At 38.3% G+C, this 22,977-nt stretch overlaps 5 protein-coding genes across 5 annotated transcripts; 3 read left to right on the forward strand and 2 right to left on the reverse strand.

Annotated features, from left to right (window-relative positions):
• Positions 1 to 890: 890 nt before the first annotated feature.
• Positions 891 to 3,192, reverse strand: LOC113679128 (uncharacterized). The gene is made up of 3 exons (XM_027196111.2): positions 2,914 to 3,192; positions 2,066 to 2,278; positions 891 to 1,378 (listed from the first exon to the last, which is right to left on the reverse strand). The coding sequence occupies exons 1-3, from the start codon at positions 3,154 to 3,156 to the stop codon at positions 1,067 to 1,069; spliced, it is 768 nt and encodes a 255-aa protein (XP_027051912.2). The 5' UTR covers positions 3,157 to 3,192; the 3' UTR covers positions 891 to 1,066.
• Positions 3,193 to 3,233: 41 nt separating this feature from the next.
• LOC113679531 (uncharacterized) lies at positions 3,234 to 5,305 on the forward strand. The gene is made up of 3 exons (XM_089209988.1): positions 3,234 to 3,435; positions 4,276 to 4,329; positions 4,739 to 5,305. Exons 1-3 carry the CDS (start codon positions 3,238 to 3,240, stop codon positions 4,985 to 4,987), a joined length of 501 nt encoding a protein of 166 aa, XP_089066114.1. The 5' UTR covers positions 3,234 to 3,237; the 3' UTR covers positions 4,988 to 5,305.
• A 667-nt stretch (positions 5,306 to 5,972) lies between these two features.
• Positions 5,973 to 8,415, forward strand: LOC113678807 (histamine H2 receptor-like). Its single transcript, XM_089209983.1, has one exon. The coding sequence runs from the start codon at positions 7,336 to 7,338 to the stop codon at positions 8,269 to 8,271; it is 936 nt and encodes a 311-aa protein (XP_089066109.1). The 5' UTR covers positions 5,973 to 7,335; the 3' UTR covers positions 8,272 to 8,415.
• An 899-nt stretch (positions 8,416 to 9,314) lies between these two features.
• LOC113678645 (uncharacterized) lies at positions 9,315 to 17,790 on the reverse strand. Its single transcript, XM_027195649.2, has 8 exons — positions 17,707 to 17,790; positions 16,283 to 16,376; positions 15,690 to 16,146; positions 14,223 to 14,325; positions 13,475 to 13,685; positions 12,551 to 12,639; positions 11,207 to 11,452; positions 9,315 to 10,297 (listed from the first exon to the last, which is right to left on the reverse strand). Exons 2-8 carry the CDS (start codon positions 16,287 to 16,289, stop codon positions 10,244 to 10,246), a joined length of 1,167 nt encoding a protein of 388 aa, XP_027051450.2. The 5' UTR covers positions 16,290 to 16,376; positions 17,707 to 17,790; the 3' UTR covers positions 9,315 to 10,243.
• LOC113678544 (uncharacterized) lies at positions 17,030 to 22,702 on the forward strand. Its single transcript, XM_089209982.1, has 4 exons — positions 17,030 to 17,237; positions 17,600 to 18,825; positions 20,084 to 20,230; positions 21,193 to 22,702. The coding sequence occupies exons 1-4, from the start codon at positions 17,179 to 17,181 to the stop codon at positions 21,909 to 21,911; spliced, it is 2,151 nt and encodes a 716-aa protein (XP_089066108.1). The 5' UTR covers positions 17,030 to 17,178; the 3' UTR covers positions 21,912 to 22,702.
• Positions 22,703 to 22,977: the final 275 nt, after the last annotated feature.

The following is a 22,977-nucleotide window of genomic DNA, read 5'->3' on the forward strand; positions in this document are numbered from 1 at the left end:
TACAATATCAACTCATTTGAGAAAAAAACACATTAATTTGAAATGACCCTTACCAAACCTGCACCACAATTACACCCTTTCTCCAAAATCTAATAAGCCAAATGAGAGCCACATGAAATGATCGTGAAAATATCACCATGCTGAATATTTGGCCAATTCAAATGTATGATGCAGTTGCATTAACTTCAATATCTCTTTTTGCAAAAGGGAGGGTGTTAGCTCCAAAATTGGGGACCTTAAGCAAACCACGACGACAACGGCAACGGCAACGAAGACATGGAAAAACAAAAGATCTAATTGGCAGAACAATAGCTCAGCACCTGCGTTTTAAAACTTTGTACATTTCTTAGCCATCCTACGCAAAACAACAACGTGAATCACCACAATTTGCGTCGTCTGCGAACCGAAACCGCGACGGCAAATTACTTTAATTTCTATTTGGAACTCAACGCTTCTTTTATATGTTACACTGAAGTTGAGGTGTGGCGCCGCATGAGATGGTGAACACATGCAGCTATTTTGAACTTCTAATTAAAGGTAGAAATTTATTTTTTAATCAAAGTCTTCCTTGGCGTTGCCGTCCTGACTGCTTAAGGACCCTAATGTCATTGGAGGGGACCTGCATGGCTGTATACATGATGATATGTGTCGAGAAAGTGTGAGGTGAAAGCAAAAATTGCAATCTCATTTCCCTGCTATGCACAAGGCAAGTCCGAACACTTTACTGGTGATAACTAGAAAATAATTCAGACCCACAGTAGAAATATTTTTGACATCTTTTTATCAATGACCAATACTGTAACATACTGCTTTTTCATTACAGCTGGCTAACTTCAGCAGAATTACATGAATTGCAACAAGGAAACTCAAAGAAAATTATCGAAGTGTCAACTGACTATCATTTTATTGTGCCACATTACCAATGTTGAGGGTAACACTCTATTATCAGCTTTTTCACAATCAAAGGCACATGATCTACTTCCATCCAGATGTTTTATTTTGGATGTTTTAAAGCCACTCACATACAATATGTCAAAATATTTGTTTTTATTATATTTACACCTGTTTATTGTCTTTTCCTTGATTTTACATTTTCTTTTATTACTTTCCTTCGTTCCATCCACTTGAAGAAATTCTTCACCACAGTCTTGTTATCATCTTCATAATCATCTCTGTTGTAAACAACCCAATTCCCTCCCTTGACCACAGGCAACCTGGGGAGTGGGGGTAGGGAGTTCCCCACTAACTCAACATATGCCATGTTTGGGTAAGGGGAGTGGGGAGGGTTGGGAATTGTTTGAATTGTCACAAAATTGCCATATCTTTCTTGATATCGTTCCTTCAGTGTTGTGTAGAGTTTTTCTAGTGCCTCTTCGTTCTGTTAAAAAGAAATACAATCCTGATAAGAACAAGTTAAGAGACCACTAATTGAAGCTTCTGGGTACTGAGAGCCTTTCACTCCCATGAGTGACCAAAGCAGAATTTCTCCTTACAATAACAATACAATATCAAGCAGACAAGTAGTGAGAATAAAGAAAAATATCAATCAAGGGATTATTAGTTGATCCAATACCAAATTCTCATAGCTTACATCATAAAAATTGCAAGGTAGACAGTAAGGAGAATTACTAATGAGATCTTAGGAGTGAAAGGGTTAAAGAATGCAAAGCTTCACACTAGGATAGAAACAACCATAAGCCATCTATCAGTGAAATCATAGTCTTTCCTGGAAACACAACACATTGACACAGCCAGTACTCAAATTTTGAGTGCAAGAACCAGAGTCCAGTGCACTGTCTGCTTGGCCATTAAATCTTCATTTCAAGCTTAAACCTGTTCACCCTTTTATTCTCATGAATGCCAAGACAAGAGTCTCTCCTACAAAATTGATACAATATCAAGCAGACAAGTCACAAGAAAAAATAATTCTTTTGTTGGTCACTTTTGGACTAAAACAGTTGGACATCAGAAGAAGGAAGAAGAAACAAAACTCCAGGATTTTAGCACTGAAATACCTGTACTGCTTTACAAAATAAACAAACAGATTGAATATTTTCTTTCTCACCCCAAGCAACATATTTGAAGCCTCTTCTTTGCATCTTTGAACATACTCTTCTTCACTTAGCTCTGGTACAGGTAGAATCACTTTTTTGCTTCTTCTATTGATAATGCGCCTTGTGAGCCTTCTTTGCTCAGATTCTTCCTCAGTAAGAACAAACCCATCCTCAATCATGTCCAGATCAGGTGGTGGACGACGTCTCAGTGACAACATGACAAGCTAAAAACAACACACCAAAAAAAACAACAACTCAATAATAATAAATAATAAGTAATACTAAAACTATTGATTTAGCACCAGTATCCTAATGTTGGAAGGTATTTTATCACATTATAAAGATCTAAAAGAAAGAACATAAAAAATTAATTCTATTTTACTTAATGTGGAACCACACTCAAGTCCTACAGTGACACAATAGTTTGATAAGCTTTTCTTTAAGGCTTTCACCCCCTCACATCCTGACATCAACATCCACACTCTCCTCCATACATTTTCTCTGGTACTGATAGGGAGAATTTTTTTATCAATCAAAGCTTCTTAGGTTGGTGATCATTCCCTTTAATCTCACTCACTCTCACTGAGGAGAATTTAAATGTTGGTCTTGTCTAAAGTGCTGCTGTGGGAGACATGATGATCCAATTGGTTGATTCACTGACCCCTGGAGAACCAATGAACTGAACCTGGGTTCAATCATTGCAGGCTAGGGTTATACAGCAGGGGTGGGGAGAAAATGGAAACTGAGATGGGGGAGTAGAGTGGGGTGGGAAATGCGGTAACCTCGAAAAGTCAAACTTAACCAATCCTAAGAAATGGTTAAAATCACACCTAATTAAACGCACTACATTTACCCTTACCAGTTCGGCATATTTCTTCAACTGCTGAGCCTTCCAATCTGTAGTTTGAATCCGTTCGTGTTGTACCAGAGCTAACACAAGTTTTTTAATGAAATCCGTGCGTCTTTGAACAAAAGGGTTGTTTCTTATCTTTGATGGCATTTTTCTTCGCACCCTAAAACGCACGGGTATTAAATTCACGCATGGAACCAGAGATCTAAGGAATGTTCCTTCACCGGCTACTCTCAGTAACATGGAAGCCATCTTTGTCGTGTGGAAATCGCCTGGCTGCTCAGCAATTTGATGATCACGTTTTGTATGCCCAGCGGATTTATTGAAAATAGAATGCGCTGGCTGAGTTTTCAAGTTTTCAAGATGGCGGCCATTAGGACACGGCCATTGGAGAATCTGCTGAAATTTAAGCCGAAGAATAAGGAAAAGAGAAAGCATATTTATAAAAAACTCATCACTGCACTTGTGCAATATGAAAGGATAGAGACAACGCTCAACAAATGCCATGATCTATCACGAGTTGCTGAAAGAGTAGGTATCCACGCGGTACATAATGTGAATACCAGGGAAATGAAACTTTGTCAATCTCCAGGTTCTCCTCAATTCTCCCATTTTACTGTGATGTGTGTGTGTTTTTTTCCTCCATGGGGTCTATGAAAGCTCGCTAATCTTGCAATTATTTCTGTCTCTGATCATTCAAACAAAGTATTTCTCAAAGTGTATATCTTTGGCAGACACCCATGTCTTTCGCGGTATGTTAAGAGTATTCAAGAGCATGCGGATATCTCTTAACCCTTTGACTCCCATGAGTGACCAAGAGAGAATTTCTCCTTACAATTTCAATACAATATCTCTCAGAGAAGCAATGAGAATAAAGAAAAATATCAATTGGGAAATTATCCAAATTACCATAATTAAAATTGTATAGACAGTAAGGAGAATTATTAATGAGATCTCGGGAATGAAGGGTGAACTAAAGAGCTCATTTAACATCTCAGGATCAAAATATTGCATAGGGCAGCAAGAAAACCAAGAGGAAAAACTGCAACCATGCAGGCATAAGTTTTGAAGTTCAAGTTGGACTTGGTGAATCTAGACTAAAAACAGTTCATCTTTCTTCAATAGTCTTTCCCATAAAGTCACAAAAAATCAGGCCTAATAAAATTCACTTTAGAATGCCTCATGGAACTCTTGGCATCAATTTTTTTGCTGATTTATTGGATTTGTGTGAGAGACTTCACTGGAAAGGAGGGATTGCTTGTAGTCTATGGTGAATGGGGCCAAATGCACCTCTGGACCCAAGTAGTGTTTTTTGTTGTTGCTCATAGCAAATGGGGTATGTGAGTAACTTGTATCAAATTTTAATTTCAGATGATTGATCTTGCTAAAGTGGGAGATGAAGAAACAATTAACAGTTGGATTACAGTATGTGTCTCTAATTTACACTTAACATAGGGCTGTTAGACCTTTAACATGTTACAGTGTTGCAGAAAAAAAACTTGAAATGGTCTAGAAATGCTGGAAACAAACTGGTAACTAAAAAGCATTGCAAGCTTCTCTGTTCATTGATATGGTGTCTGTTTACAGTGCTTTACAAAGTGGTTTTTAATTCTTTTTCAATCGCTCTGACAAAGGGCTAACACTCTAAATGTCAGCCTTTACACTCTTAACAGTGGTCAATTTATGTTTTCAACTCAGTTGATAACACTACAGGTGCTTTAGAAATTTACACCCTTTATTCATTTGGTTTTTAATTCATTGGATGAATACATTTGCCGAAGAATTGTATCAAATACTGTGATGGTCTTTAATGCTGTCATCCTTTTTTTAACAGAAGAAAAATTTGATACCAAAGGTGTTTGGGCATCTCTTACCACGATATGAAAATCAAGTGAATGGTTACACACGAGTATACAAAATACCACCACGAAAGAGAGATATGGCCAAGATGGGCATTGTGGAATTTGTTGGAAATGATCTGCCTCCTTTGTTACCATCAGAGGAAGAACTGAGAAAGTTACAACTGAAAAAACTGACAGAGTTGACCCCCAAAGGGATCCCCTCTCAAGGAACCCTTGTGTAAATTAACAACAGTGACCTGTTGGTTTTGATTAATATCCATGGATCTACAGTTAATGCCATAATAAGCACTTCCCTAAGGAGGGGGGGGGAAGGGCTCATGGAGTATCAATTTACAGGGTTTTCAGAATTGGGGGGGGGAGAGTAACTTGAGTGCAGAGGTTATCATGGGGGGGGGGAGCTACTTAATGGGAGTTAGTCCTCATTACATTATTTTTTCAGTCACCCAGCTTTGATGAATACTGTGCATAGTATGCTCTTTCATTTTTTCAGTTGAAAAGCTTGAAACATAAAAAAACCGAATCTGACAAAGCCTCTCAAATACTAGTCTATTTTATTCTGCAAATGAATAACATCAGTTGAGATTTGTCTTGATAAACTGTCTTCTGGACAGCTTGTTTTTCCTTTTTTTGTTTTTGTTTTGTTCACTGTATTCAAAAGTTTTGGTTTATTATGGCTAAAAGAAACCAAGTTGTTGTTTTGCAAATGATGTATCTTAACCTTTTGACCCCAAAGAGTGACCAGCATCTAATCTCTCCCCACAATATCACCCTTGAATCCCACATCAAGGTCATGAGAATAAAGGAAATGATCACCAACTAAAGAAGGTCTTGATTGTTGGATAAATTCTCCTTGTCAGCACCTTAGAAAATGTATAGAGAACAGTGTGGAGAATATGCATACTGATGTTAGGGTAGAAAACGAATAACATCGTCCCAAAAATAATGCGAAACAGAATACCCGATATCTGAGTTAAATAGGTTTGAAAACAGCACCGAGGGAACCAGCTGTCGTGATGCAGCTGGTAAAACATTTAACACCATAAACATCGATTTTAAAACTGAAAATCTTGAGGTGCTTCAATTTGATGCATCCGCGTAAAGAACCTAAATCACAGATCATTACCAGGTCCTTATTTTCAAAAACGAGTGCGGAGTGGCTTCAAATGATTGTGAATTGATATCCGATGCTCTTACCTTTCAAATTTAGACTTTCTAAAGCCAAAGCGCCCTCTAAATTTGTCACAAGTCAACCTAAAAATTCGGGAGTAACTTACATGTCAGTTTTTTAACTGAAATAGCAGAACTTTTCGTCCATTTAAAAAAAAAATTACATTACTACTTTAATTATCGACGCGCAGCTACACAACTGAAGAAATAAATCATTTCATGAGTCTTTTCCTTCGCTCTATTTAAATTTGGAACTATCACTGCTTTATTTTGTTTGTTATTCTTTTCTTTCCCTTTTTTTTTTTGTTTTTCGCCAAAAGGGTTTTCTATTGTTCGTTTTACCGCAATATTTCGTTGTTGTATCAGTGCTTGCGGCTGTTACTACACACATGCAATTTAGCGTATGAAAACCCTTTCAAACTTATACGATTCGAACTTGTGTACTTCACACGGATATTGAAAGGAATCGTTCCACTTAGCGTAGATGACTACTGATAATTTTCTTAATGGACTTTTCTACTGTCTCGTTCAGAAGTCAATAACGAAAGTTTCATTAAAAACTTAACACAATTGAGATTTCCCTATCATTAATTTTGCCGAAGAAGTCATTAACGTACTCAAATCTTGAAAGTGATGTTCTAAAAACGTGTGTTTTAACCTCAGAATTGTCCACAATGCCAAAAATTTCACGTAAATGGACTAGACAGCAATCTTGTTGTTTGCATTTGCCCCGGAACCTAATAACTTTAATATATCCTTGGTTAATTAAGTGCATAAGTATCTCGATAAGGAAAAAAAACATAAATTTATGTGATTCGAAGAGCGTCAAAAACATTCCCGCTGGCATCATAGAACTAGAGGTTTTATTTGTGAAAACGAATTAAATATTGTAAAAAAGAATGGCTAGTTATTGATATTCAAATGATAATCTTCGACGGAGAGTAACCTTATAGAAAAGTAATATGCATAATTTATAAAAGAAATAGATCATGCTTTGTCTGGTTTGGCAGGTGTCATTTGTTTTTCCAGCGTCATTTGTGTTGGTTTTAAAGTGGCTTCCGGATATGTGGAAGTCCTAATGTGCGGCACAACAAGCTTCTAACATTGAAAATCGAACGATCCTCCGAAACAAAAGAAGGAAGATCGCCTCTCAAAAGATTGAGGAATTGTTAAGAGGCGCGAAATCAGTGAAATTTCTTGTTGTTTTTTCGATGCAGTGATCAAGTTCAGTTTTTTCTTGCTAGACAATTCTTACGTTTACCGATGACAAAGCAGAAATTACCCGCTCAGAGATGAACTGATGCACTTCTTTGCGCGAACTGATAGTGAAGCTTTTCCGTGAGCAGAGTAAGATAATCAAGGTAGAAATCACTGAAAGGTATAGCTTCCAGGAGCTCGTATTATGAAAAATTCAACAATTTTTCACAAGGATTGCTCCCAACACTCTTTCACTGTCTCAACAAGTTCTCTGATCACTATCCTTTCGCTGTCGGGAGTCTGTGGAATTGCAGCGATTTTTTTAAACATTTTGGTCATTTTGGTGATTTGTCACAAACCTGCGCTACGATCCATGACAAACTATTGGATTGTTTCCCTCGCCGTTGCCGATTTGCTGATTGCAACATTGGGTGTGCCAGTGTGGTGTTTAAAACTCCTTCAAAAGGCACACTTCATTGAGGAAAACGTGCATAACTTGTTCACGGTGATTGTGGTTTTGACACTGTCTGCTTCCTCGCTAAACCTTCTTGCGTTAAGTTACGACCGCTATGTAGGTGTCACTGCACCATTTCAATACCAAAGTAGACTTACCCCACGAAAGTGCGGAAAAATTATCGCAGTGATTTGGACCTCGTCCCTTCTAGTATCACTAATATCACTGAAAAACAACTGTGGCATATCAGGGCAGGGCCATTTTGCCCTCTTTATGGGCATCTTTGGTATTCCATTTGTGTTTATTTCCTATTTCTACGTGCGAATTTTCAAGGAAGCCAACAGGCAGAAAAGATTGATAAAAGTGCAAGAAACCCGCTCAAATCAGCACCAACCCTGTTTCCTGAAAGAATACAAAGCCGTCATGACTGTTGCTATGGTAACGGGCTCGTTTGCACTTTGTTGGCTTCCAGGTTTGATTGATTCGGCGATTCACCTTTCAGCGCCAAAATTTTGGGCCGACACTCAGTTATGGCTAGGTACAACTACCCTGGCTTGTTTTTCTTCAGTGTTAAATCCTATCTTATACTCTGTGCGGATAAAGGCGTTCAGAAGCACGCTCCCAATTACAACAATTTTCCCGAAGGTCAAGAGAAATTCAGTCAGTATTGTCAGTCACACTGTTTGACAACTTTAAAGCGGGCTTCTTTGATGTAAATGAGAGTTATTCAGAGGTCAATTTAGTTAAGCCTATTGTAAAATCTCATAACTTGAGTATTGTTGTTAAACTAATCTTCCTTCGCAGTAATTAAACCTCTTTAGACCACCGTGCACTCTCCATTCAGAAAACTGAATGTTTCATAACGAAATTTCGAAGTCAAAGGAAGGTACTTACGCACACAACAATTATTTGATGCGGCACTTTTTGTGTTTAAAAACGAATAGCACCCACAACCTCTTAGGAGTTACTTTTGACATTTCTATTTTGTCACCAGAAATTTGTCAACTTGGCTTTATACGGAGGGTAGCAAAAAGGGGATTTTGATTTCGTTTCACGCACGAATATTAGAAAAATTCACGCGTAACGTGCACTTTAAAGAGTTTTTTCACGCATCACGAATTTAAAAGGAAACTTCAAATCTCACCATACCACGCCTTTCTTTATAATTCATGGTTCACTTACATTTCAAACAGTTTTTCACGCGTCACGAATTTTAAAGGGAAAACTTCAAATCTCACCTCACCATGCTTTTTTGTAAAATTCATGCTTCACGTTCACTTTAAAGAGTTTTTCACGCATCAATAATTTAAAATGCAAAACTTCAAATCTCACCATACCATGTTTTTCTGTAAAATTCACTGGGTCGAATAGAGAAACATAAACTAAAGCAAACGTCTGTAAGACAAGCTGCAATTTATGTCGATGGATGTGGTTGCGATTCAATTGGAAATGTCATTTTTATTGATCCTTTCAAAAATAAAGAAAGCTAATCAGGAGACTAGCCTACCAAATTTCATATTGAAGCTTCGATAGGTGAAAAACAGCTTTTATCGATAGCTTTTCCTTCGTAATGTCGCAACTCATAATTTCATGGCGTGTACAAGTTTACCTCGTCAAACCTTTAGCAAAGATTGTTTGTTCACTTAATGTAATAAAAGTTGAATAAAATGCAACCACGCTAGAAAATTCTCATATAGAAAACTCAATATTAATTTCCGACCTCAGCAACATGAGATAAAATCAACTCCTTTATTAATGGTAAATTGCTAGCTTTATCTAATGCATATGGCCCAAGAACGCACGCAACATTTAAACGCAACCTTTAAACGCAACATCTTATATTTGAGAGGTTGTGAAAGAGCTGGCCAAAGGCGCGCATCATCTTGCAGAATCCAAAAATGTTGCAACAAAAATTTGACCATTTTCAAACTTGATCCAACACCATTCGCTATTTTGCTATAGGGTGGCCAAACGTTTGTAACACGTTCACGCAATAATATTGTAACATGTTGCGTTGAAATGATGCGTGCGTTTAAGACTTTGTCCAAATGTAAATAGTTGTCCATTACAAAGGAAAATCATTCATTTTCGACAAATGCTTTATCTTTTTCGCTTAAGCTTTTGGGTTTGTGTGTGATATCCGCTTAATAAATTATCTATTGAAAGCCACAAAACACCGTGAATTTATAAAAGCATGACTATTTTAGTTTGTAAGTCACAAGTCCAAATCATATCCAAGAGTTGCAAAGCCGATTTGACCAAGTTCAGTGATAATTGTTTGGACAAAGTGCTGTTGCACTCAAATTTGGTGAAAATAGCAAAGCAGTGGATATTTAGCAGAAAGTCAGAGCTAGGAAGTGAACATAAGAGGTGAATATAGGAAGCGGTTGCGAGGAAGCGGTTTTTTTTTTAACGTTAATGGTTTAGAACTGTAACTTTTCAATTGGAACTGTCATCTCCATCTTGATGCTTAAGGCCACGTTCAAAGCATCTCAAGTTGCAAGTAATTACTCCGGCTGGTGCATTCCCACAACAAAATATGAGCGACACCGCATAAGACTCAAATTTCCCAGGTTCCTCAACACGACTTCAGTCAACTCAAACCAAGTTTCTCAGTTCCCGTCAGAGTGATTGATCTTGTGCAGATAATTTGTCAGGATCATTTTTTTCTCCTTTTGGTTTGTTTTTCTTTGGATCGGAAATGTCTCTTCGCCTGATAATAAAAACAAGATGACAACATTGTCACTGAATATTCTATATCAAAACTCTCTTTAATTGAAGTAAAACCTCGAGAAAGGGCGCGTAACGACTCGACCCAAGCCTCCCTCAATCCGCCGCTGCTATCACACATTTAAAAATTCGCTTCCTTTTACTAACTGAACACCTGGATGAAGCCAACACAGCACTAAAACGGTAACGATAGAGAAATGTTCAACCGAGAGCCGAAAATTAACCTGGATTACATTGGATTTGTATTACTTCGCTCTGTCATTGGTCCAGAAAACTCGTACCATCCCCTCAACCAATCAGATGCGAAACTAAAAACCAGTCGCGATTTGGTCACCTGCGCTTTACCTGCGCTTCAAGCAGTTTGCTTGTTTTTTATTATGAGTTCTTATTGGCTGATAACGATGTCTACCTTTGCTCTGATTCGCCATTGTGAATACTTTGGTTTTCAGGTTTTTGATACTTACTTGAAAAGTTCTCAAAACTAACTACAGTAAGGGATGGAGAAGGCTGGCGCCGAGTGCAATAGACATACTTGAGAAATTTAGTCTGAATTTCTCCATCCGTTTAACCCAAAGGCGTGCTCTTTTAAAATCACTCCTAATTTCATGAATAGCTCCCGGCACTGGCTTTCAATATTATGGGAGAGGCAGTTTGGTTAAAATTTTCCTGTCAACTAACCAACATTTGACGCAAGAATACCATTCTTGATAAGTATGGGGCTTCGCTGCGCGCGCTTCAAGCTCCGCTATAAAACTTTTAAGGACATATCACGTCCAACTCGAGAGACGGGGGGGGGGGGGAGGCACTGCTCAGTGTGGGAAGTGCGAGGCGCCCATGAAATGGAACTTAAAGACTTTAAATCAGGGTTTAAAAAGAAATGAGGAACCCCTACCTGTTCACTTGTTTGTCCCACTTTCGGAATATCACCCTCTAGGTTAGCAATGTTTACGTTGGCACCGTATTGAATAAGAAGTTTCACCATCTGATCCATGTCCCGACCGCTAGCCGTGTGAAGCGGAGTGTTTCCAGCGAACGTAACTTTGTTGACGTCAGCACCACGTGTTATCAAGTACTCTACTACATGATTTTTCCCAGCCTCCACTGCGTGATGCAAAGCTGTACGACCACTGTTGGAATCCTGAGAAATGTTAAGAGTTATCAGTTATCAAGTGTTACTGTTTTACAGGGTAATTTAGTGTTATGAACTGAGCTGATAACGTAAATTGGCCACCGTAAAGAGTTTAAAGGCTGACGTTTCGAGCTTTAACCCTTCGTCTGAGCGACGTTACTGTTTTACTTCCTTTAATGTTAAAACTTAACGTTAATCTCAACCACTATGAAGCCGATGAAAGCTAAAAAAGACAAATCAGGTCTATTCCGCCTTATTGCAGTGTGCATCCTAACTTTGCATAATTTCAGTGTTAACTAGCGCACGCACATAAAAAAATGGGGGGTTTTTCTTCGTGGTCGGAGTTCATCACAGAGGTAGACAATTTCTGGTAGACAAGCACGATTACCTATCATTTGCTTCTTTTTCTTAATTTGCATTAAAAGACTGACAAAGGAGGCGTAAATTGTTTAACGTCGCTCTGACATTGACTTCAATCAAAATGAATGTGATTGGTTGATATAAATTACAACCTTGAAAGTTATTGGCCCATTGAATCGTCCGATGACAGACTGTCCAATAACAAATTGACATGTAAATTAGTGGAAAATATAATTTTTAAAACCAATCACAATCAAGAAAATTGTAATTTTTTTAGCGATTTCAGGAGTTATATGTTTATCTAAAGGGCACTGCTGCTCTTAGACGAGCACAGGGATCCCATTTTTTTTTTAAAAATTTACGTCCCTGCAAGATAGACAACCAATATGTAATATTTCACGGAGATCTCGAGAGGTGAAGGGGTTCTATTTGAGGGGAATGACCTTAATTGCCTGAAGAGCGAGAAAACAGGGGTGATCAAGTCGCGATTTGTCTAAGCTTTGCAACTGATTGCAAAAATCACAGAGCGTCGTAGAGCAAAGCCGATCGAATTCTAAACTACAATAAAATCAAACCAACTGTTTGTCTTGCAAATCTTAGAAAATCTTAGGACATGTTCTAAAAATAACTCAATAGCGACCGGCGCACAATGGGAAGACAACATAGAAGCTTTCAGTCTCCTTTCCTCATCGTCTCTTGTTCTTAGAAACTACGAATTAAGAGGTGAGTTACGAATTGGTAAATAACCTGATCGTTAATGTCTGCTCCCATGTCAAGAATTGTTTCAACAAGCTGTTTATTTCCATTCAAAGTCGCCACATGAAGCACTGAAAATCCTGCAAAAGTAAAAGGCCAGCATTACTTCTTCAAAGATAGACCTTTGCTTGTTTGGTCAAATCACGTTAAAGTTAACTCAAGATTATCCCAAGGTTAGTTTCAATTCTTTTACATGTTGCTCTCTTCAGTTTTTCATGACAGCACGCTAGCCCCCACAAACCGTTAACCCCAACCGAAGCTTTTATCAACAAGACTAATCAAAATCAATTGAATTTAGCGTCTAATCCAGGATTAGCAGGTGCCACTACTGAAACAACGGCCCCAGGCTTGTGCATTACTCAAAAATATGATGTTCCAGATAATATAGTCCAACCATCATTAGAAGTCCAATAAAACGACTTCGACCAAAACGTGACATTCTGGCAAACACCACAATTTCAGTTGCACTTTGAACCTGCGTCGCTGTCTGATTTGTGAGTGTGTTGAGGCATCAAGTAGCAAAGCTTTGAAAACAAGAGGTGATGCCGCGAGAGATTTTTTACCGTAATAGGAAAAACTCCCACTTGCGGCTCCCCGGTTTAAGTGAATTGGCTACCGCAGAGAAATTCTGCAGCTGACTATTCGAGTGTTAGCCCTCCATTAAAATGAATCAGCTAGTTTTTTTAATATTTAAGGTGAACGGCCAGGCTCCCATGAGGGCGGTGCAATGCCTGCCGAACAATACGTCTGATCCAATCCATGACTGAAATGCAACAGCTTAGAGTTAGGTTCACCATAAACTGGGGGTCACCAGACATCAACCGGCAACGAATCAGCTGAAAGTAAAGTAGTGGCTCCGTAGAGCATGAACTTCAATCACCCGCGGCTCCTTGTGGTACTGTCGTAATTGCTCACCTTGGAAATTTTTCAGATCTAGTCTGATTTGCATGTGGCATCTATGTGTGACGTCACGGATAGCAAAGACAGAATTGATGTCACCATTTTGACAGGCTAAGTGAAGGGCAGTCTGTCCGTGCCTGTCCATCAAATTAACATCCGCTCCGCCCTCTACCAGCTTTTCCACAAGATATTTTTGATGAGTAATCACAGCAAGATGTAACGGTGTCTGAAAAACAAAGGTTATTGATGAGTTACCGTGCTGTAGTTGAAAGTCTTTGGCCGTGAGCATCTCTTTCTGCTAGCGATCACGGGGACATCAAATTTCCTTCTGTAGATGTTACTTCATCTTCTTGGGTTGAAAATATCTCTCGCCGTGACTCGTTCTCTTCGTTCACTCGAAGACGATTTCGCAGCCACGTGAAATACGGTGTATTGACCAAGTTCGGTCGAATTGGCTTGATATGGCCTTGCTCTCTCATCTGCTTGTTAAAGAGGTCGGTGAATATCAAGCCATATCGACCTCATAGTCAGTCAATATTACAAATATATCTTAGGTTTACATGTAACACGTGTCACGAACGCCGCTGCTATCGGCAACAAAAGTTGCTAACAATTAATGAGGATGAAAAGGAATAAACATAATCCTGGACATTTATATCTTTGTCACCAAATGAAATCATTGCACTCGCTTCCCTTCTTTGCTTTACACTCTTGACAGATAATCTGCAGTTTTTTCTTTTCCTTTAATCGAAAAGTTACGTACTTGTCTAAGCTTGTTGAAAATATCAACCCCTCTTGACTTCATTCTCTCAATGAAAAACTGACTTAGTGGTTGGTCACCCTGTACCACAGAAATATGTAGGAACCTGTGAAGAAAAAGGGAAATTTCTTTAACCTAAGCTCTCTCTTACGACAAGGTCAGTGAGTGATAATGAGAACCTGAGTTCGAACGATGAAAAATATGCGATTCGACTTCCGCATGTCTGTTCACCTTGAGAGCAGAACGAAATTGAGGGTAAGACCGACAAGAAAGAATCTAAATTTTTGCTCTCTCTTATATTTCAAAATATAAGAGGTCGGCAGCCAAAACGATTCCAGAAAAATTGTGATAAATAATTTTTTTCATTCCATAGCTTTGTGAAGCATTCTTTATAGTCTTCAGTGTTAGAAACTGAGATCTATTTAGCCTCTTTCGAACCTTTTACATTCATCACGTAGATTTGCATGGTTTACCGAGTAAAATCACTACCTGTCCGTAAAATCACTCAACCAAAGGCTTTTTAAATATAGATATATACATATCTGTATCGTAAAAATTTGACTTTTTTTACCGCAATCATGTTTTTCGTGCATTCCATGAAGTGTCGAGAGGAATTTCCTTATGGTAACCAATCAACTTTGTCTTCTAGAAACCAAAACAGATCAATGGAAACCAATAAAATGTGTTTTGTTTGAGTACGTCCTTCGATTACTTCCAAGACGTCTTCCTCAGTGTGGGGCTAACACGCTATTCTTAAACTTCCCTCAGCTTGAATTAAAATAAAAAAAAATTAAATGATAATTTTTGTTCGAGGTATGTGTCGCTGCTACCTTTTTCGGTCCAAGCAGTTAGTACTTAAATGCTGGAGTTTTTGTTTCGTTCGCGTACCGCTCTTTCTTGCTCGGATCGTTGGTTTAGGAGTCACAATCATTTTCTCCTTCGTGACTTCTCCGCATGAACGTTTACATAATTCAGTCAAATAATGTAGAATGTGCCGACGTAAGCATTTTCGATTTAAGTATTCTTAATCATTCGGAGTCCATATTCACGTCGTGGACTATAAATGTTTAGACTATGATCAATTTGCTAAGGTCACTGGCATGTCATCATCATGTCATCAATGACTGGTCATCAGTAAGAATTTCGTGCAGAGTTTTTGATGGTTTAATTTCGAACATTTCAAACTGAATATCAAAGATCGCCTCATATCAAAACATTGATATGTTATGTCACTGGTCGGCGAGATAATATACTCTTTAGGACGTACACCAAATTGAAATACATACACATTCGAATGTCTGGAATTGAAGAGGAATGTCTAAATGATTTTACATGGTATTTATTTCCGAGATGGCCCTTCCAGACTTATCTCCTACGAGGAAGAGCGTCTATCTGCAATACTGTTTCACGAGGAGCTGTAACAGCTGAGTGAAGAAAAATGAAATGAATAAACACATTTTCTCAACTTACGTATCTCCATCGTCATCTTGTGCAAAGAGATCAGGCATGGGTGATGTTTCCGCTACAGTCCGTACACAGTCGTTTGATTGCACTAAGGTATGAGGTGCAGTTACGTCGGTATTTGAGGGTGATGGATCCGCGACCTCTCCACAAACCTCAGCTAACGTGGACAAACCTGATACAACTTTTGAGGAAGAAGATGCTTTTACATCCACGATGTCTGCCTCATCATGTTCAGTGGCCTCTTTCTTCAAATTATCTTTACTTCCTTGTTTACCGTGAAGGTCGTCCGATAGGGACGAAGATTTGTCGGGCCCCGAATCTCCTTCGATTGGATCTGTCACGCAAGACAGGACAGAGGGTGGTTTGTTTCCAACAGTAGAACGGCGCTCTTCATCTAATGGATCCAACCCAACACATTCTTTCCCCGTTGTTGCAGATCCATGCCGACGCTTTCGACTTTCTCCTGAAAGTATCGAAATATTTTAACACTTTCTAGTCATAATCTTGCAAATATGTGCGGGTTTTGATGACGTGCACCCCGAGAAAGCAAACGCTGCGAAATTGATTGCATGCAGTGCTTGACATAAAACTCAACTTACCAGACATGAGATCTCGTGTAAAATATCCCTTGAATTCTCCAGACCAGCATTTCAAGCTTTAGCCAAAGATTCTTCTTAAATTCTTGCTAAGAAGCTGGAAAAGCATGTTTTCATTAATTGATGAAGAGTCAAGTCGGGCACATGCAACGTAGAAAACCTTGTGATGCAAATACTTATGTTCGTCTTGATTGGGTAAAGATGAGGGGGTTTCCCTTACGATGACTGCACTTTCCTATAAAAGGAATTTCGGCCGTGACAGCGTTCGACAACATATATTATCTTCTTCGGTCTATTTGTTCGTCTTTTTTTCGCTTTTAGCAGAATGGGGCGTAATTTGGTGGATCTTTGCGAACAGTTTCAGCAAGTTATCATAGCCCAGTTTGTCTGCCCAACATCGAGGCAAAGTCCAATTATTGATACAGTACATTGACATTTATTGCGTCAGGACCCTGATCATAACATCGTGAATTTCCGTTTGAGTGAATGTCCTCGGGATTCGGTATTTTATTCTGTTCTATTAGCTTTACCCAATGGCTCTTTTATTCAAATTTTTCGTTTGGTTGTGGTTTTCCGTTTTTCCATAAGTCACACCATGACTGCTATGGCTGAGATAATTTTTTCCTCGTTCATAGAAGAAGTAAGTAAGCATGAAGAGCTAATACGACAATATTCCTCGGTTCAGTTTCTAATGGGCAAAAAGCACCAGTAGCAATTTTAAGTCATGTGAATCGAACATTCTAGAAATCGCATAGATCAACGCCTTTTTGATTTCGTTATTTGTTTATTTCAATTTTTTAAGCGTAAATAAAGTCACGCGTGAATGTCACGCTTGATAAAGGTCGTTACCAGTCAACTCTCTCTGCTCATGGAAACGAGTTGAATAAAATGGCGTATTAATGCTTCACTTACCGTTGTCTCGAGTTTATATTGTTTACAGTCATATCGGAAAAGATAGGTAAAAACATTTTGTTTAATATAATATTAATTTGTTCTCGATACACTACAGTTCTTAAATTTGTTGTACAAAGAATTTCGCTCACGTCTAAAATGGAAGGAATTGTCGGTCGTATTATCAGAGACTCATTTCAGTTTCTGTCAAACCTTACTAGGCAAGATTCATTGCCAAAATGAACACATGAATCGAAATACTTTTTGCAGTAATAGTCAAGTTAAATATTGGCTAGTTTTTATGGAGTGTCGATACGCTTTTATGCCGTTCAATTTGGTAACTAGAAAGACTTCTTTGAATTGTCGACGTTCGTTATAGTCTAACACGTGTACAATTTGACTAGAAATTTTGTTCCTTCAACAACGCAGAATTCTCTTCAACGCATTGATTTACCTGCTGAAGGGTGATGATCAATATAAGAATCGAATAATTATGGAAACAGAGGATCAGGGTGCAATTTCAGTCATCAACTCACCTTCCAGTACCATCAGCTTCATCTTCGAGTTTGCCGAAACTGACCCAGAAGTGCTTATTGAGGATGACAACGGAAACCGAGTACAAGGAACTGGTAACCAGCGTAACCAGGTGGCCTTTTGTTCATCTCTGACAGAGAATAATTCATACATAACCGCTGAGAAATCACCAAAAGAGGAATCTGGATTCTCAAGTAATGGTAATGTTACACACCAAACAATATCAAGCAATGTTGTTGGAAAAATTAAACGATTTTCGGCTGGGAGAAAATCTCAAGAATCAAATTTAATACAAACATCAATTTTTGATGCAGAACAACCATCAACTGTAAATCCACCTCAGACATCAATTTCAAAATCAAAAGAAACTTCAGTCAGGAATGTGCTGCATTCATCAACATCTAATTCACTTCCACAAGCAACTTCAAGTAGAGGCCACAGGCCATCAACAGCTACTATGAACTTGTCAAATGGTGTAATGATACCAAGACATTTAAACTTCCAAATTCCAAGGAAAGATGTTTGCGGAGAGAAAATTTCCAAAAAGAGACAGTTAGGAATACCAGACGTGGTTAAAACTGGCCCAAATAACAATAACCACAAGACCATTATTTGTGAAGAGGACATTTCCAACAAGAGACAGCAACAAGAACTAGTAATGGCAAAAACATTTGCAAGTAACAACAAACACAAGACCATTGAAGCTAAAAGAAGCCAGTGTGGTCAGATAACCAGTTCTACCAAACTGGCTCTTTTGAACTTTTTGAAAAAGAAATCCTTTGGAAATGGTGTAGTTGCAGATGTTGAAAATGAGGGAACTGATCTTGAGGAGCAAATTGTTTCAATTGTTCAAAAAGAGAGCAGTGGTGTTGAAACCAGTGGTGAGAGTGAGGTGGAACAGATATCCACAAGAACAGTTTTCCAAGAAGAAGTTCCTACTGCTGAATTCAGCAGCACAAACCAAGTTCAAAGTGACCAGAATGCTGATAAGACATCTGATCAGGATGGTTTGAATGAAGCACAAAGTGACAATGCCAATCAGTTCGATGTTGTTGGATTGAACACAGAAAATGATGAAGAACGCAAGAAAGGGGGCAACAATTCTCAAACTGTACCAAAAGGTTAGAGCTTTATTCATTGGTTTATTACCTTAAGTGTTCTTCTGCTAGTCTGACCTGACACTCACCCCAATCTCATCAGGGGATTTTTAACCTCTCCAAGAGGGTTTCTAGCGGGGGGGGGGGGGAGTGTTTCACAGCCTGCTGATTACCATATTGTCCTTTTGCCTCAAAATTTATTCAAGGGGCCAGTATCACAGTCAGATTTACTTCTTCACATGTCACAATGTCACAAACGTGATTGCAAATTCATGGCAATAATGTACATGAAAAAAATGTTTAAAAAAGTGAGAATTGATACCCCATCTACTCAAATCTCTTTCCACTGAACTGAAGCAATCTACAGTCAAACCTGTATTAAGTGGCACTGTATGAGATGGTCACTCTGTATCAATTGTCAAAGTCTGGAAGTTGTTCCCCCTTAATCAATGTAATTTGCACGTCTTTTAGAAGCAGTCACCTCTGTTAAATGGTCGCAGTCATCCTTAACTAACTTGTTACCCACTTAATCAATGTAATTTTCACATCTTTTAGAAGCAGTCACCTCTGTTAAATGGTCGCAGTCACCCTTTACTAAGTCCCAATGGTCTGTTTTTATAGTTTTTCACCTATATTGAATGGTCACTGAGGTAGAACCACTCAGATATAGCTAAGAATAATCTTTTATGTAATTTTGAATCCATACACGTTTCTCTCCTAAACTCAAAGTAAGACGTATTTTTGAACAAGATCATTTACATTAAGTGATTGATTATGGCATAAAGTTGAATTTTTTTATTATTTTATTTTTTTTATAATACCCATAATCTGTGGAACTTGTATAAAGCTGTCACCCCTCCATTTCCCATGGGTGACTGCTAAATACAGGTTTGGCTCATTGTATTAAAGCTAAGGACTACTTGGCACATAAACTGGCAATATTATTCTGCAACCTTTGCAAAATGCATTTTTGTAATGTAACTATCCATTAGCTTGCAGCTTAAGTTTGACAAGTGTTCAAGGATGAAAGTATGTTGTTGAAAAAATATGCTGCTGTACGCTGTACAGGAAGGTCTGTGGCAAAAGTGTTCGAAAGTGTAACTTTTTCCCTACATCTCAATTGTGGCAAAAACCTTCACTGCTTTCCAATTTTACAGAATTCCATTTTTTTACAGTGGCTGCTTTTGTTACAAGTAAAGGCTGTTTAGTGCCCTGTACCCAGGTCTCCTTGGCAAGGCCAAGCTTGGCATATTTCAGTGTAACATTTAATTTCATCTTTTAGAAGCAGACAACACTACTGCTGATGTGCTGCTCTGTGATGAATCAACTCCTTCCATCCATGAAATAGATGTCGTTGTCCATCCCTCTCTCCTGCAACCAACAGAAAACTGTGAAAATATGAAGAAAATTGAGAGACAGAAAGGAACAGGTAACTTATAATAATATATTCGTTTGCTGGTTACAAGATTAGGACTGCAATACAGTTCCTATTACTGGTAGTATAGGAATGGTAGAATATATTGAACTGGTCAATGGGGTTTCGGAATTTCCGCCCAAATGGAAGAGTTTTTTTTAAGGAATAGATCTGTTACTCTTCTTAAATGCTTTTCAGATTCATATAGTTTAGGCCAGTTTCTCTGCTGCATCTTTTTCAAGTATCCCTAAATCCTTTTACTCTCATAGGTGACCAAGACAGAGTTTCTTCTAATAATATACAGTTGAGCGTATATTAAGCAGTCACCCACTGGGAATGGCGATTGACGGCTTGATGCAGGTTCCACGGAATAGGGGTGTTGTAAAAAACGATAAAAAAAAAGCGCGTCATTTTGTGCTATAATCGACCACTCAATGAACCAAAACTCGCTCAAAAATACTAATAGCATTGATGTCGGTAGATGGACGTGAATTCAACATCGTTGAAAGCTTACTCTAAGATTTATTGAGTGAGTGGTTCAGTAAATGGTGACCACGACCGCCTAATGGAGGTGACCCCTTAAAAAAGGTGACAATTACAAGGGGAAACAATTTCGGGGCTTTTACAGCTGACTGCTATACACAGGGTGACCGCTGAGTACGGTGCTGCTTAATACAGGTTCGATTGTATATCAAAATAACATTAAGCAGACAAGTGATGAGGAAATAGTAAATGTAAATGAGAGGATTATTAGTTGATCCGATACCAAATTCTCGTAGCTAACATCATAACAATTGTATAACAGAGAGTAAAGAGGATTTCTGATAAGATCTTGGTAGTAAAAGGGTGAAGAATCGCCATAAGTCGTACCTACCACTTATCTGAGTAGGGCGTAATGTTTCTATCTTGTAAATTATTCTAGATTCGTGTGATGTCTTGGTGTGCAATCTCTATTTCCAATTTGTTTAAATCCACAGGCGTCAAGAAAAAGAAGAAAAATAAATCTTTGGAGTGCAAAGAATGTGGAAAAATGCTGGCATCAGCTACGACATACTTGGAACACATGAATATTCACTATGATCGAAGACCGTACAAGTGTGATGAATGTGGCAAATCTTTCCGCCAGCGACACCATATTGATCAGCACAAAATTGTGCACACCGGGAAAAAACCTTTCGTTTGTCAATATTGCGATAAAGCTTTCGCCAGGAGCTACAACATGAAAGATCACGAGCGAATCCATACAGGAGAAAAGCCTTGTAAATGTAGTCATTGCGACAAAACGTTTCGTCGTAGGCGCGGTTTGAGGGAACACGAAACAAATGTTCACCATCTTCATATGCCACGCAATAAGCTTGGGAATTTGAAAGAAAAAAAGGTTTATACATGTAAGATCTGTGCCAAGACGTTTACGTGGTCAAGTGCGCTTTCTACCCATAAGAAAACTCATTCTGATATTGCGCGATATAAATGTCCCAAATGCAAGAAGGCTTTCAAGAATAACAGTTTATTATGGAATCATGTGAAAACCCATTCAAAGGAGAAGCCATTTGAGTGCGATATTTGTGGGCAAAGGTTAAAACGGCGAGGAAATCTCAAAAGACATATTTTAACCCAACATGAGCCAGAGGTGGCCGAAGAATGTCTCAAAACCAGCAAAGAGTTTGAATACTTGCGTCGGAAGAAATCTGGCTGAAGTGATTTGCATTGTAGCTCGTCCTATTTAGACAACATATATTTTTGAATGTCCATGGTTATGCTTGGAGGGAAGCAGTTCTGTTCTTGTACAGTCGGTCGAGTCTATGAAACATTCAACAATTCACGACAAGCATAAATGTGGCTTTGCAATCACAGGATGTGTTCCGTAAAAAATTGCGGTTGAGAAATGATGTGATCACATCTTACAGCGGCAGGAGATATTTTTTTTGCCATTATAAAGAGGTCAAAACTTGCATCTCTAAACTCACATGAATTGCTATGTTTAAATGTTTCAAAAGAATTTGTTAGAGCTGATTGCATTTGACGATTTTTTGGAAAGAAGCTTCTTCCAGTAATCTCGGATTAGTTATGGCTTGAAATCAATATAACAGAGGATGTCACAAGAATTGATTCATTACTGAGTTTGTTCTGCGTAGCAAACCTTCAAAATTCACGCCAATTCGAACGTTTATGTAACTGAATAATTATATAGAGGTTTGAAAAGGGGTATTTGTGTGTCGGACGACATGTGAAGAAACTGATGTTTGACCTATTTTATGTTCTTCCCCGAACAATTTAAAGAAACAAAAAAAATGAAGAGAAGTAAAAGAGCAAGAAACTGTTGGGTTTGAGAAGTTACAATCGAAAACACGTTTGCGTTCACAGGCTGTAAATTTTGGGTTTAAACTCTATTGTCTCCTTTTGACCTGATTATTTATGGTTGGTAATTAACTAGCAAGTAAATTGCCAAAGAAAGATAACTATATGAGTTATCTTGGTAAATTGAAATCACCTGATTCTACCTTGTTTTTCAAACCCATTACACCAGAAGAAGTTAAACAGGAAATATTATCCCTACCAAATAGTAAATCCTGTGGCTTATACTCCTGCCCTACACAACTGCTTAAATCTTCTTGCAATATCATATCTCCAGTTCTTTCTCATATTTTCAATTTATCAGTTATCCTTGGTGTCTATCCTTCAAAACTTAAGATTTCTAAAATAACGCCAATATATAAAAGTGACGACGAGACCGACCCTTCAAACTATCGACCAATATCTCT

This window comes from Pocillopora damicornis, chromosome 6, assembly GCF_964200805.1.
Source record: "Pocillopora damicornis chromosome 6, jaPocDami1.2, whole genome shotgun sequence".
Classification (NCBI taxonomy): Eukaryota; Metazoa; Cnidaria; class Anthozoa; order Scleractinia; family Pocilloporidae; genus Pocillopora; species Pocillopora damicornis.